At 37.5% G+C, this 13,689-nt stretch overlaps 1 protein-coding gene across 3 annotated transcripts in view; it reads right to left on the bottom strand.

Annotated features, from left to right (window-relative positions):
* The window catches only part of VPS13B (vacuolar protein sorting 13 homolog B), a 479,360-nt gene that overhangs the window by 106,544 nt on the left and 359,127 nt on the right, over positions 1-13,689 (bottom strand). For all 3 annotated transcript variants that reach the window (XM_063327260.1, XM_063327261.1, XM_063327262.1), the window contains exons 34-35: positions 12,891-13,593; positions 3,001-3,138 (exon numbers count right to left, since the gene is read on the bottom strand). In XM_063327260.1, the coding sequence (XP_063183330.1) occupies positions 3,001-3,138; positions 12,891-13,593 (841 nt within the window). The remainder of the gene's footprint in view (positions 1-3,000; positions 3,139-12,890; positions 13,594-13,689) is intronic.

Below are 13,689 nucleotides of genomic sequence, written 5' to 3'. Positions count from 1 at the left end.
TAGACACAGCTTTTAAAAATGTGCTGCCTTTTCAGAACAGCAGATCAGCTGTACCCAACAGGTAGCACCTACTAGTGCATCTGATGCATTTTAATAATTTACGTACTGTAGTTACAAAATGCATATACATAAATGACTATGGAAACACACAGCATGTCCTTAGAAAATATGCCAGTTAGTAGCAGCATTATTTGCCGAATGTTCACCGAAAAAGAGTAGGTCTCTGAGCCCTACAACTTAAGCATACGCTAGCAGTGCATTTATTTATGCAATTTATTAACTGTGATGCCTTCCCATCACAAATAGCAGTTGTCTGGTGACCTTACAAGAGCTCTCAGGAGTTTTGCTGAGGTTCTTGTTCTCAATAAACAACTGCCAGCTTAGTTAGGATCTGGTGATGTAGACACTTTCTCCAGGCGTGCTGACGGCCAAGCTACCTCACCCTGGAAGAAGTTGTGGTTAGAGGACTTTCCCCCCAGGAGAGTTAGTAACTTGTTTTCCAGTAGCCTGCTGAGGAGCTGTCAAGCTTTCATAACTCTTTGCACGTGCTGTTCTGACGCAATCACATGCGGAAAGCGCCTTCCATTACTCATCCAATGAAACCTCCAGCCCCCACGGAAGGCTTCTTGGTAAAGGTTAGTTTATTTGAAGAGGATCTCATAGCGGCAGCAGCTGAGGTTAGAAAAATCTGCAAAGGAATGCAGAGCTGTTTTGCTATATTACACTGGCAAAACACTTGATTAAAATTCAGAGTAATTACCGTTGAGTCATGTGTAATGATAATTCCAATTAGCAGCAAAAAGATGATAAAAAATCGCCTTTTGGCTAAGAAGAGATCCTGGAGGAAATCTCTGAAGTTTTACAGGCTTTGCAAGAATAAACAGACTGAAGTTTATGATGCAATAATTTATGGTTTTTCAGTTCCCTATTTAGCCAAATACCATGGAGGGGAGAGATGTAACACTGGTTCAGGATCTGACTAAACTGTTGAGAATGGGGTATACTTAGGAATACACACTTTGCATGCTGGTACCAACTTCCATGTTTGCTAATTTTAGTCAGAAGTCCGTCCTACTGACAGGAGAGTGTCAGGGAAACACCTTCAGGTGTGCAATAAATTAAATATAAAGGCTGTGCCAGGAAAATACAGTGAGAACTTTGAGAGAAGGGGAATACACAGACAAAGGGTCTGGGAATATGGGAATATGCCAGATGTGGGGAGAGAGGACACCAAATAATTGGAAAGAATAAATAAGTAAATAAAAGGATAAAAAAAAACCAATCTGGCAGCAGTGAGCAGAAGATCGTAGCCTTGAGAGAATACATTTTCCTTTTGGCTTTCCAATGGAACTCAAAAATACTGACTATTGATATTCCTCTGCTTTCATCAGCTATCTGTAAAGGCCACTGACAGTAGGCATCTCTACCTCTCTTGTGCTCGTCATGATTAGAATGAAAATCTACTATTATTATCAATTAATCCTTTAGTTCAAATGGCAGTAGAACATGCAGTAGGTCTGAAGGTTCAAAGTCCTATTAATGAAGCCAAATAGGGATCAATGTAACAGAAGCTCTGCACCGTCACATGGTTTTAAAATCCTCTCTTTAAACAATGCCTTTAAGGAAGCACAGAAAACCAAAAAAGGGGCAATGATGAGGCTGTTTACATACTTTATTCTTTCCTTGAGATTCCAGCCTGCCTGTGTGCAAAAACTGGATTTTCAAGTTACTTAACCACAGTATTTATAGTCAGCGGGTAAATATGTATGTCTCAGTCCCCAGTTGTTCAATTTGAAATCCTGGGGTCTGATACACAGAAGTGGTTACTGCTTCACCCAAAGACAACGTGAACTGTGTTTCCAATGTCTAAATTTCTGTATTTTTAAGTACCTTGGAAAACTAAATCCTGTGTTTTAAATTGGTAACCTTAATATAATGAGAAAATCTTTAACTTCGCTGTGACTCATTTGCCTTCCATGAAATGGCGAGGGCATACTATTCCATCACCCATGGGAAGGTTGTGCAAGTAAACTGGAATTGCTGTAGTGCTCAGATCCTAAAGCAGTAAGCAACACAGAGGAAATAAGTAATTCTGTTGTAGAGCCAGGTTTAGATAGTGTGCTGTAAGACTCTATGAATAGGAAAAGCCAGTACTGAAGAGTTGCTCACTAAATGACTGATAACATTCCGTGTGCTGAGTGAAGTAAGGATATTCAGGGGAAAAAACCCACGTTACACAATTCAATAAATATGCATGACAGACATGAATTATGATGGCACAGGTAAACGTAAATGTATTTTCTAACTTCTAATACACCCTCAATTATATTCTACATATTAATGTAGTTATAAATACATAATTCACAAAACAGAGAATGGATGACATACTCCAATTTGCACAAGTTTCTGACACTCTAGGAGTGAAACTTCAAGTCACATTATTTTAAGTAAATGCTAACAAACCTTCATACTACACCACTTATATTCCGTGTTAATTAAAGAATTATTATTTTTTTTTTATTTTTACAGTATCAACACTTTAGATGATAGGAATTTGCAATGCCAGGTATCCAGATTCCAAAGAACCCAAGAGAAGACAGCTTATAAAGATCACAGAATGGTTAGAGTTCTTCATAAACGTTTCAAAAGTCACCTCTTATAAACATAACTGTAATAAAATTTCAGTTGTTCAGTAGGTTTCATTCTGTTGGAAATTTGCCAACCTCAGCCTTCTTGAGAAGTAAAATTTCTATATTTACCTTGGGAAGAAAATAAATAGTTAAACCTTAAACCTATGACTGATCCAGGACCGACCAAATTTGGACCTCAAATTTCATTTCAGTTCAGAGTAATTGCTGGAGGAAAGTTTCACATTCATTAGCAAGGAATACAACATTTTTGTGATAATCTAACGCGTGTGTTGTCCATATGTACATGTCCATATGTCCATATCTACAAATAGATTACATTAGAAAATAGAGATTAAAGTGCAATGTTTACCTGGTCCATTAAGGAAGTCTTTAATTTGCACAGTGATAAGAGGAGGTGGAATACCACTCTTCGCATCTACCTCTCCTGCTACCGTCTGCAACCAAATCTTGCAATAATCCAGAGCTTCTGGTAGAGTCTTCCCAGGATCTACAGGTGATAATGATCACAGTCATTAATAGTGATGATATTCCATTATATCATCATATGATGCATAATAAAACGCTACGTACAAAATTGATTAATCAACTCATGTGTCAAGCAGTGCATTAAATAAAATTGAATAAATAAAAAAGTTTAAAATGTAGCACAGTAAATAATATTCCTCATACTACTTTTATACACAGCATTTGTGCCTATAGACAGATGCATGTGTATAACAACGCATGCGAACACAGGCAAGAGCAATTACACAAAACGTAGAAAACCCGCAAAAATACCAGGTAAAATATGAGCAAAAGGTATCAGTTACTACCAGATAACTTTAAATAGCACACAATTTTAGCTTTAGCTTTTAGCTTTAGCATGATCATGCTTATGGAGTCCTTACAAGAGAATCCGTGCTCAAAATCTGCTACTTCTACATTGTATCTCCATTGTCAGGCAGAGAAAATAATAATGGAAAGACAAATGATAAAGGCTAAAAGACCAGATAGAGTATAAGGACAATGTGGTTCTATCATTCGCTTTGGATTTTCACTCAGTAACTAATCAGTAGCTATTCTTGCACACCACCTTGAACTGTATTCTTTTGATCCATTTATAATATTACAATTGTACAGTAAAATTAACTTCCTCCTAGTCTATTTTCCACGTATTACAAATGGCAAAACTAGCAGTGTAAAAAGGCTTTTTAATCTTTAGAAACTCATGACCTTCATTATAATAGTCCTCAATTCTGGCACTACAGGTCTTAAATTCTAAATAATCAATTATTCTTTATTATCAAGACTGCTACGTTAATCATTGAATGTCTGCCTCATTGTTAATGATTTAAGGAGATTTTCTTGATGTTATTATTTCCCATTTCAGTCAATTAAAAACTGCTATAATTGCTTTATTTGAGTTTTAGTGAATGGATTCCTTTCAAGAACAGCATTTACATACCCACTATTATAGTCAACATATGGTATCGTGGTATCACAGTCATATGTGGACTGGGTATATAAAGTCAGCTTTGGAATTCGTATTTCTTGACCTTATCATGTGATTCATATAAAACTTGGCACATATGAACCCTTATGTGATTTCAAAGAACCTACTGAAACCAATTGATCATGACTTCAGATCTATATGGAAAAGATCAAAAGTTAGCACATTCTTCTGTTTTTATTTGATCAATTTTCAGGCAATGACTTTACAGCAGTATTTGTACTGCATGGCATATACATTACAGCCTTTCCTTCCCTTTATTCCTGCTATACATTTATAAAGTCAGCTCTCAACAGTTATTTAAGGGCTGTCACTGCATGCAACAGATTTGTATATTTTCCATGTGAATTTCTACATTTTTATGGTTCTTAGCCCTTTCCTTTAATTACACTAACCAGAATGGTGTGGCACACTCCCTTTTCTATAGTAACTGCTTTAGGGAATATCTTGTTTCCCATGTCTGGAGTTTGCCTAGTATACTGAAAATCATAATAATAAAAAAATCTTTGTCACCAAAGTACACATTTTTTTCCAAAATATACTTTTGTAGTTGTTCTGAACAAGAATGTTATCTCTGACTTGGATCTATACAATTATATCTTGTTTTGTGCTAGTAGCTCATCATAAATAAGTAATATGCTAACGTTTTTCAGAATATATGGTGTAAAGCATTCTAAAAATCACCGAATATTGTGCAATGAACATCACTGAATCAATTAAATTGATTTCTAAGTTATTGTGCCTTCAGAAGCATTAGTATAAACATTTAGGTGTATCAATATAGGGCAAAATGTTGCAATATGCCATTATTTTGTCTCATTTCTGAAAGATAATAACCACATACTGTGTATGGCAACCTAGATCATCCACTAACTTTTCAGAAAATCCAGTAAATTTAGTCAAACATTCCTTGTGCGGAATACATTTGCAGGTATTCCTAATATCCTAAGATGTGTTTATGTTATAAAACACCTATATAATTATTTTAAAGTTGTAGCTGTTTAAAGACGAAAATATCTCTATGGAAAGAACTTACATAGCAGAAAATCCTTGCGTGACATAACACATTATCTATACAAACACTGCCCTCAGGGCAATGGGAATTGCAGCACGTAAGCACAGAATCAAAAAAATAAAGGAATGATGCGGCTCTCAGGACATTATTTTGCTCTGTCATGTCTCCTAGGAGTGCAGCACCATCACCTCTCCATTACGTGGGGTGCCGCAGGACTGGGATACATGAATAATGAGGAGGACTCCAGAATTTACATGTTGGGAAAACAACACAAAGAAGTCTCCGTGCATAAAATTAGCCTGAGTCCAACAAAATATACTACTTTTGACCTAGCACTGGCCTTACTGATTTCAAGCACTTTTTTTTTTTTAGTTATAGAATCATAGAATAGTTTGGGTTGGAAGGGACCTTTAAAGATCATCTAGTCCAACCCCCCTGCAATGAGCAGGGACATCTTCAACTAGATCAGGTTGCTCAGAGCCCCGTCCAACCTGAGCTTGAATGTTTCCAGGGATCTACCACCTGGAAACAACCTGGACCAGTGTTTCACTACACTAATTGGAAAAAAATTCTTCTATCTAGTCTAAATCTACTCTTTTTTATTTTAAAACTATTGCCCCTTGTCCTATTGCAACAGGCCCTGCTAAAAAGTTTGCCCCCATCTTTCTTATAAGCCCCCTTTAAGTATTGAAAGGCTGCCATAAGGTCTCCCTGGAGTCTTCTCCTCTCCAGGCTAAACCACCCCAACTCTTTCAGCCTGTCCTCAAAGGCGAGGTGCTCCAGCCCCTCTCATCATTGTTGCGGCCCTCCTGGGCACCCGCTCCAACAGGTTGAAGCGAAACTGTGCTGCTTTGGATCTGAGCTAATTCTGGAAGCAGGATAGTTGCATTGACACAATTTTGCATCGGAGGTAATAATCCCAAAGGGCCATGCACAGAACTAGTTTGAATGCTTCCAAGCCCATGGCATATGGTTCATTTGGAACCCGGGTTACAGACTTGACCGTAAATCCAAATATGCCACATATGGATCAATAAGTTTTTACATAATGAAAATAATGATAACATCCAGAGGTTTCAAAACTGACTGTGCTGCTGTATTTCTCAAAAACTTCAAGGGACTTCCATATAGGAGCTCTAAAACATATCTGTGTAGGATGAATTCATGTGTTTTTAAGGTCAAAAGGCTGAAATATGTGTGTCTTGATTAAAATACTTTCTAAGGTAGAAAAAATCATATGCATTTTTAAACAATTAAGGATCCAGAAAGGAATAAAACAGTATCAATCAATCCCTATGCCACAGAAGCAATCAAATGAAAATGAGAAAATTTAGGCTGAAAAGTGAGGAATTCCTGATGGGGAGAGCTGTTAGAAAAAGGACTCTTCTCCCTCAAGGAAATGATGGAAACGTTCAGAATGTTTAAAAATACACTTGACAGAACACTATAAAATATACAATAGGGAGCAATTATGCATCAGCAGGGAACTGGTCTGAATAATCTATTATAATAGGTCATTTCCATTTCCATTTTCTATGATTCTCCCAAAAATCAACACTTAAATTTACAGTTATTTGTATAAAGAAAATGCTGGAGAACACCCAAGGGATGCATATATAAGTAAAAGGAGAGGCTAGAATTACTCCACAGCAAGCCAAGGGAGAGAAAAGAAAGGCCTGAGAAGGGAAGAGCGGTGAAGACGGCCAGAAATTCTATCCTCTACACCATGTGAAAAATTTGTCTGTGGCAGCAAAAGGAAAATCGTGAGACAACTATCACAGATTGACAATCAAGAATAGAATTTAAAATCTGGAAGACTGAGAAGCTGTGAGGCCTTCAATAGTACACATTCTCCCCCCACGCTTTTTTTTTTTTTTTTTTTTTAAAAATAATCTCTGGCTATTTTTGAATCCACCCAAACATCCAAAGCCACTTTTAGTCTTGCTAAAGTCCAGACCTCAGCTCCAAACTTCACCATTTATGAAGTACCTTCCTAAACTTGACTTGAATTTACAAGCTTTTGATTTCACCTGCTATCCCCTCATTCTCATGTTAACAGCAGACAGCAAGCTCCAAAATTCCAAAGAGAAAAGGGAAGGAGGAGAAAGGAAAGGAGGGAGGCAGGAGAAAATTCACATCTTGAAGATTTTCATTCTTCAAAATGTGTTTTTGTTCCCGTTTGCAGCTGAGAGCCAGGGGCGGCTCAGGGGGCATAGCCTGTGGGAGGCTTTAACGGGGGGGCTCAGGGATCCGCAGCACCCCAGCAGCCGGCAGGCAGGGGACAGGGCTACCGAGCGTGTGCGCGGGACGGCAGCTTGGCCTGTTCAGCTGGAACTTTACCCAGACCAAATGAGCTCTGCAACACACTTTTATTTCAATGGATGAATCATATTTTGGTCTGCAGTCAATTTTAAAAGCCAGTACGATGCTGCAATCTTCTCTGCAGTTCAAACTCTGAAGTGGAACGTTTGGTCTTGTTTTAAAAATGGTTTCCATTGGAATTTAAAGAACACAAGTGGGAAAACATTTCTACTAGCGTACTCACAAGTGCTGTGTCAGGAAGTTCAAAAATGAGCACTTACAGTAACCTGAGGAATGCACATTCCCAGGCCAGCTTGTCTTTACGGGTCGGGGCTGCACCCCCCACCCCTCCTCCCCTCCATGGATGCAGATGTACCGGACAATAAATATACTCAGAGGGGAACAGGTGACACTCCAGCAGAACTCCCTCAATGCTGTGCTAGGAAAGAGCCTTAAATCCTCTCTCAGCCTCGTAGGAAGCGCAGGCTGACAGAGGCAGTGAATCAGAGCTCCTGCCAGCGCCAGCCGGCACTGCCCTCCACGCAGCCTCGCCTTCCCACTGGATCAGAGGTTACATGTGGTCTTCGCTACTGCGTCTGCTCTTCATGGACCCCCTGCCATCAAAGGCGTGGGTGTAAAAAAAATAATAAGTAAAATAAAAATCAAGAATAATTCTGGATGGCCTCACAATGCCTGTTTTTTTGCAAATGGTTCTTTGGCGGAAGCTGAAGAAATTCCATGCATAACAAGTATTTATTGAGAAATTTCTCTCCCTTAAAAAAACCAAGCACCACAACCTCCTCTTTGAAAGTAAACAAACAAACAAATAGAAAAAAGATTTTTCAAGAATGCCCAGAGCACAATGCTCAGGAAATGAGGCAATTTTGTATCTGGATTACATTACCTGAAACAAAGCAAATAAAGATTTTAAAAAAATATTTATAAAAGCGGGTTACGAGATTACATTAAAAACAATCGCACCCACTTTTATTTAAGTGGAAATGGCCAATGCTCTGTTTGCAAAAAAACTAACGGTTAGCAGATGCCTTTTTGTTAAATATAGGATGAGCATTCAATAAAAAAAGGTTGTTTTATAGTATCTTCCAGGCTATTTATACAGAATCTTACAAGTAAAGTCAGGGAGCAACTAGTCTTTTTAATGGTGCTTATTAAGCAGTTAATATTTATTCCATTAATTTCTTTACTTTGATTTGAAGTTCCTATACCTGGTGGTATCATAATTGCAATCAAGCCGTGCAATTACAAAAATAATTTAAAACACAAAAAAGGCAGTTTAGGACAACCATAATAAAACTGAGCTAACATTTTAATAACCTACTAAGTCTCCTCCTGCTACAAACTGACTTGCCAGTGGACTTGGTTGGAGAGAAGGACTGAGGAAATTGAAAGCACAACCATCAGGTCTGTAGCTCCAAGGCAGGCAAACGCTCCCACGGACAGACACTGCCCTGATGGAAATGTGCTGCTACTAACTGCTAATTAACACGCTAACAGTATTTGACTTTTAAATTGCCTATTTCCTCCTATTCTATTCTGAAGTTCTTATTTCTTTCATGTTTCAGAAAGCACGCAAAAAAAATAACACAGCTAGTGACAGAGTTTGGTGTTTCGGCCACCATGTAATACTCTCACAAAAGAAGTGATAGCTTAATGTGCAAGATCCTGAATTTTAAGCTCTATTAACTGGAAAACTTTCAAAAGTAAGAACAAATGAAATATACGTGGTTCCATAACAGTATTAAAAACATAATTTCTACACATGCTCAAAGCAGTAAACCATCATAAGGTAGCGAGCTTAATTTTGTCTTTAAAATTCACGCTGGTGCAGTTTTACAGGATAATTTCCCTATTTTATTCAAAGCTTCATAAAACAGACTCTCAACAAATTACCTGGTAGAAGCAGTTCTAAATTCTAGAGTATTCTTTGTTAATTCACAGCTGAACATTTCTTAGAAATACGCTAATGGGACATGAGGGATGGAAAACATAACTAGGTCTAAACCACTACGAGCTTTTCTTTACCCTGAAGTATTTACTGGAAGTAATGTCCATCAAAAAATAAGACCTTCCTAATTTTACAATAGAATTTTGTATTTGCATCTGCCTTGCAAGATTTGAGAGTTGTTTCAGAACTGTAGATTTTTTCTTTTAGAAAAGCCATAAGAAACAACACAGTATTTCATAAGATCTGATCTACTGCTACTGAACTAACAGAAGTCAAGTTTTCATAATTACACAAAATTGATCCAAAACAATTTTTCCGTGTGCTTTAAAACATTCCAAAACATTATTATGCGCATATTTGGGGTGTGTGTGTGTGTATATACATACATATATATATACACACACACATGCAGAATGATGATTTGAAATGGCAGAGTTTTTATTAGCATGTTTTGGATCTAATCTACATATTTCATATATAGCTTAACTATGTAAACTTAACCATATTAGTATAAGTAATGAGAAACCACCCCCATAGGAGTACCAATAAAACTTTATAACAAACATTTGCGCAGACAAGTCTCAATTTTCTAGGTTGTGATGAAATTTGCTATGTTATAGGCCCAACCTTCTGAGCTGCTACTGTGCTCTTGCCTAATTCCATCGTGCAATGTAATGCACACGTTTTCATCAGGCCTGCTTGCCTAGTCCCACTTTTTATTTTTTTTTTTAAGGGGGAATATGCTCCATCAGTTCTTATAATCTAGTTAAAATATATATATTTTATGTTTATCTTGTGTCCTTTTCCCCATCCTACCTTAAACAATGATGAGATAGTTGCATACATATAGACTTAAGAAGAGCAGTCTTCTAGAGAGTCTAACTGTAAATATGCTTTAGCAATATCCACTGTAAATAAAACATCATTTATGCCCTCTTCTTATCCTTCAGTCCTTGACATACAGAGAAATACGGGAATATAATGCATACCTGCTGTACAGAGGGAGAGAAGCTAACTTATTTCTTTCAAATAAACTTTATATTGTTCTTAATTTGGATGACACACCTCTTTCAGATAAAACTGTCAGCAAATAGTCACGATGTCAAAAAAAAATTGGCACGATGGATGAAACTCACTGCAGAAACGCATAAAATGCCATGCAAAGCTCCTGATGCTGTATTATATGGTATGCAATATGTAGAGAGTGTGTGTATATATACACACACGTAACACAACACGTATTTCATGGCGATTTTCCCTCAAATACGCGTGCTAGAAATGAAAAATAAAAATTTTCAAAACTAACATGTTACTACAGTGGTATGAAAACATTAATCCTGAACAACGCAATTACAAGCACAGCAGGTCTTCCTAAAAAAGAGGCAATAAAAACTTTATGCTATCTATTTTGATGTGTGAGTTAGTGCGTGACTTGAAGTGTGGATTAGTTTTATTAACTTATTTATACATTTAGGATGGTGTTTTTAGGCACTAGAACTTTGGCGCCCACCTCTCAAACTCTTTTGAAAAGAGCCCTAGTGCTTCAGTAGCAAGCACAGGATTCTGTTTGATACATGAGTAAGGTACTTACTACTGCCCATAAAGGCAGCAGGATGAGACCAGAACTTCTGCCTTCACATAATGCCTGACTCCTGCCTCCGCACTCTTTTTATCTTTGCCTGACACAGAGACAAAAAGCCAAAGAAAGCAGTAAGATCCATGTAGGGATAGTCTCTGGTCCTCCAAGATGACCTCTACGGGTCTCACTGAATAACTGCTGGCAACCAACATACAGCTCTCAGGCTGTGTGTTCCTCCTATCTTTATTATTAAAACTTCTTGCTATGCTTCTGCGCTCTCTGATCCATCTTCAATTTGTAGGAAGACCTTATTACAGCTTGTGTTTTCTAGAATTGCTCCCATAGATATGAAGATGGTGAAAGTTTTCAGAAGTTAATTGTAGGAGCAGAATGGAGAGAACTTTGCCAAGTTTATTGGTAATGTGGTGGCAGCTTGTACAAGGACATACTTGAATGCCTCAGATATGAGAAATGAAGAAGTCCTATCGCATCTTTCCAAAACGCTAAGTTAATGAAGTGGTGATCTTTAACTTACAACTACTCCAACTTTTCTTCAAGCTTTGCTTTGTTAATTGATTTGTTAATTCTTTTCATATTAATTGCTACAATAACCACCTGTTACATAGTATTTAACAAATGCACATGTGAATCTGGAGTAAATAAAATTCAGGACACGGTTGTATTTCTTTCAAGATAGGACAGCAATGGCAGAGAAAGATGAAAATAGAAAAATAATAAAAGAAAACATGGCAGAGAACAAATCTTCCCCCTGTTTTAAGTATCTTCTTTCCAGCTGTCTAATCTTCCTCACTGTTTAATCCCTCATAAAAATTCCACTATAATTCAGATTTCTGAAAAAAGTTAAGGTCTACTAAAAATAGAATTTTTAGTCTTTTGCATGAGCACATTATTTTAATACCAATTTTCAAAAGATACCATGTCATTCAGCACAGATGCAGTATAGATGCAGAAAAAATGTATAGTGCTTGTCACAACTAGTGTGATGTATGAACGATGGCAACAAAAAACTAGCAGTGTTTATTCACCTACAGCTCTCTTTCTACAAACAATTCAAAACCTCACTCTTCTGGCTGCATGTTCAGTAGATCTCTGCATCCTCATTTACATTTTTGGGGGTAATAGTCTGTAAAGATGTATCTCATTAAATTCTTACACCCAGTACTGGCTGTCAGACAAATGAATTACAATCACTTGATTTCTCTATTCAGTAGTACAGGTACGACAAAAAAAAGACATTTTCAGATTATTTTCTTCTGAACAGTTATTCTAATATTTCTTATTATAAGCTTTGCATATAGAGAAAAAAAAGAAAAGCCATTCATTAAGAGAAGGAAATACTTGCAAAACCCTGTTACTCAGCTGAACGAAAACTTTAAATACATGACATCATTAGATGTCATTTGGAAGATCACTACAATTTTCTTACAGTTTATGATCAAAACACCAGGTGCTTCTACAATGTTTACCTTAAAATTTTATCAGTAGGCTAACATAGAAAAATATTGTGATATTCAGTCATAAAAAATGCTTTTTATGAAATCAGCTTGGCTTATAACTCTTACTTCCTTAGAAAACATTGAGAAGTTAAGAGTAATGCCACAATTTGTATTGCAATCTGGTAATGAGAAAGTAATATCAAGGAACAGGAAGAACTGTTTGCTAAAAGGTTAGATCTTAATTAATTTCAAACATTTTACACACTTAACTTGATTCAGCTGTGGAGTATAATCCTAAAAATATGTATATTTACCATTTGATTTTCAAAGACGTCCTAGAAGTCTCTCAGCTGTTTTCCACCACTCCAGTAACTTTGAGAAGTGCAATTATTTTGGCAGTTATAACCTGGAGAGAATGTTAAATGCCCTTACCTGTACACTTGTAGTCTGAGGCTACTCCTTTAAGACCAGCATCGAAAACTGATATTTCTACTTTTTGCTTCCTGTGGTGGCAGCTCAGGAGCACAGAGGGCTGCGATACAATGAGGTAGAGAAATGGCTGTAGCTCTATGTCCCCAGTTCCCCTGCGACCAGGCTGACGAACAATAGTTACACCCAGGGCTTGTCGAGCAGACGATCTTGTGGAAGCATGCAGACTTTCCAGTGACAAAAGACCCGTTTTTCTCCCAGTAGACAGGGGAACATTACTGTTCAAAAGATCATCTGCTGTGACGGATGAGATGCATGGCTGACTGGGCTTCTTGGTATCATGGCTGCCACCAGAGCCCACTTCTGGAAGGTTCAAGGAGCTTTTGCTTATTTTCTCACCATCTTTCTGATCTTGTACTGATTTTGATTTAGGTAAGGCACTGCATGAGTAAGTCATCAAGGAGATTCGACTTGCTGTAACAAAAATGTCAAAGGGAATGAAATTGAGATTCTTCACGATGGAAGACTGGCGGGAAGGACGGGCAATGCGGTGCTGGCTGGTACCACTGTGCTGCTCAATCTGAACGATTCTGATCTTAACACTGTCGCTGCCAATCCCACTGTCCTGTGCCCCACTATAACGGGAAGAAGTCTCAACTGTTCCTCCATCAGACACATCCACTTTTTTCCGCTCTTGTTTGGAAATCTGCAAAGGAAAATATTATATTAACTTATGATATCCATATCCCAACTGTTTCCATTTCAGTGGCAGCAAATAATCACTACATAAACATGATGTCAA

Source organism: Chroicocephalus ridibundus, chromosome 2, assembly GCF_963924245.1.
Source record: "Chroicocephalus ridibundus chromosome 2, bChrRid1.1, whole genome shotgun sequence".
Taxonomy (NCBI): Eukaryota; Metazoa; Chordata; class Aves; order Charadriiformes; family Laridae; genus Chroicocephalus; species Chroicocephalus ridibundus.
The sequence above is the reverse complement of the archived record's forward strand: the minus strand, read 5'-3'. Positions and strand labels throughout refer to the sequence as shown.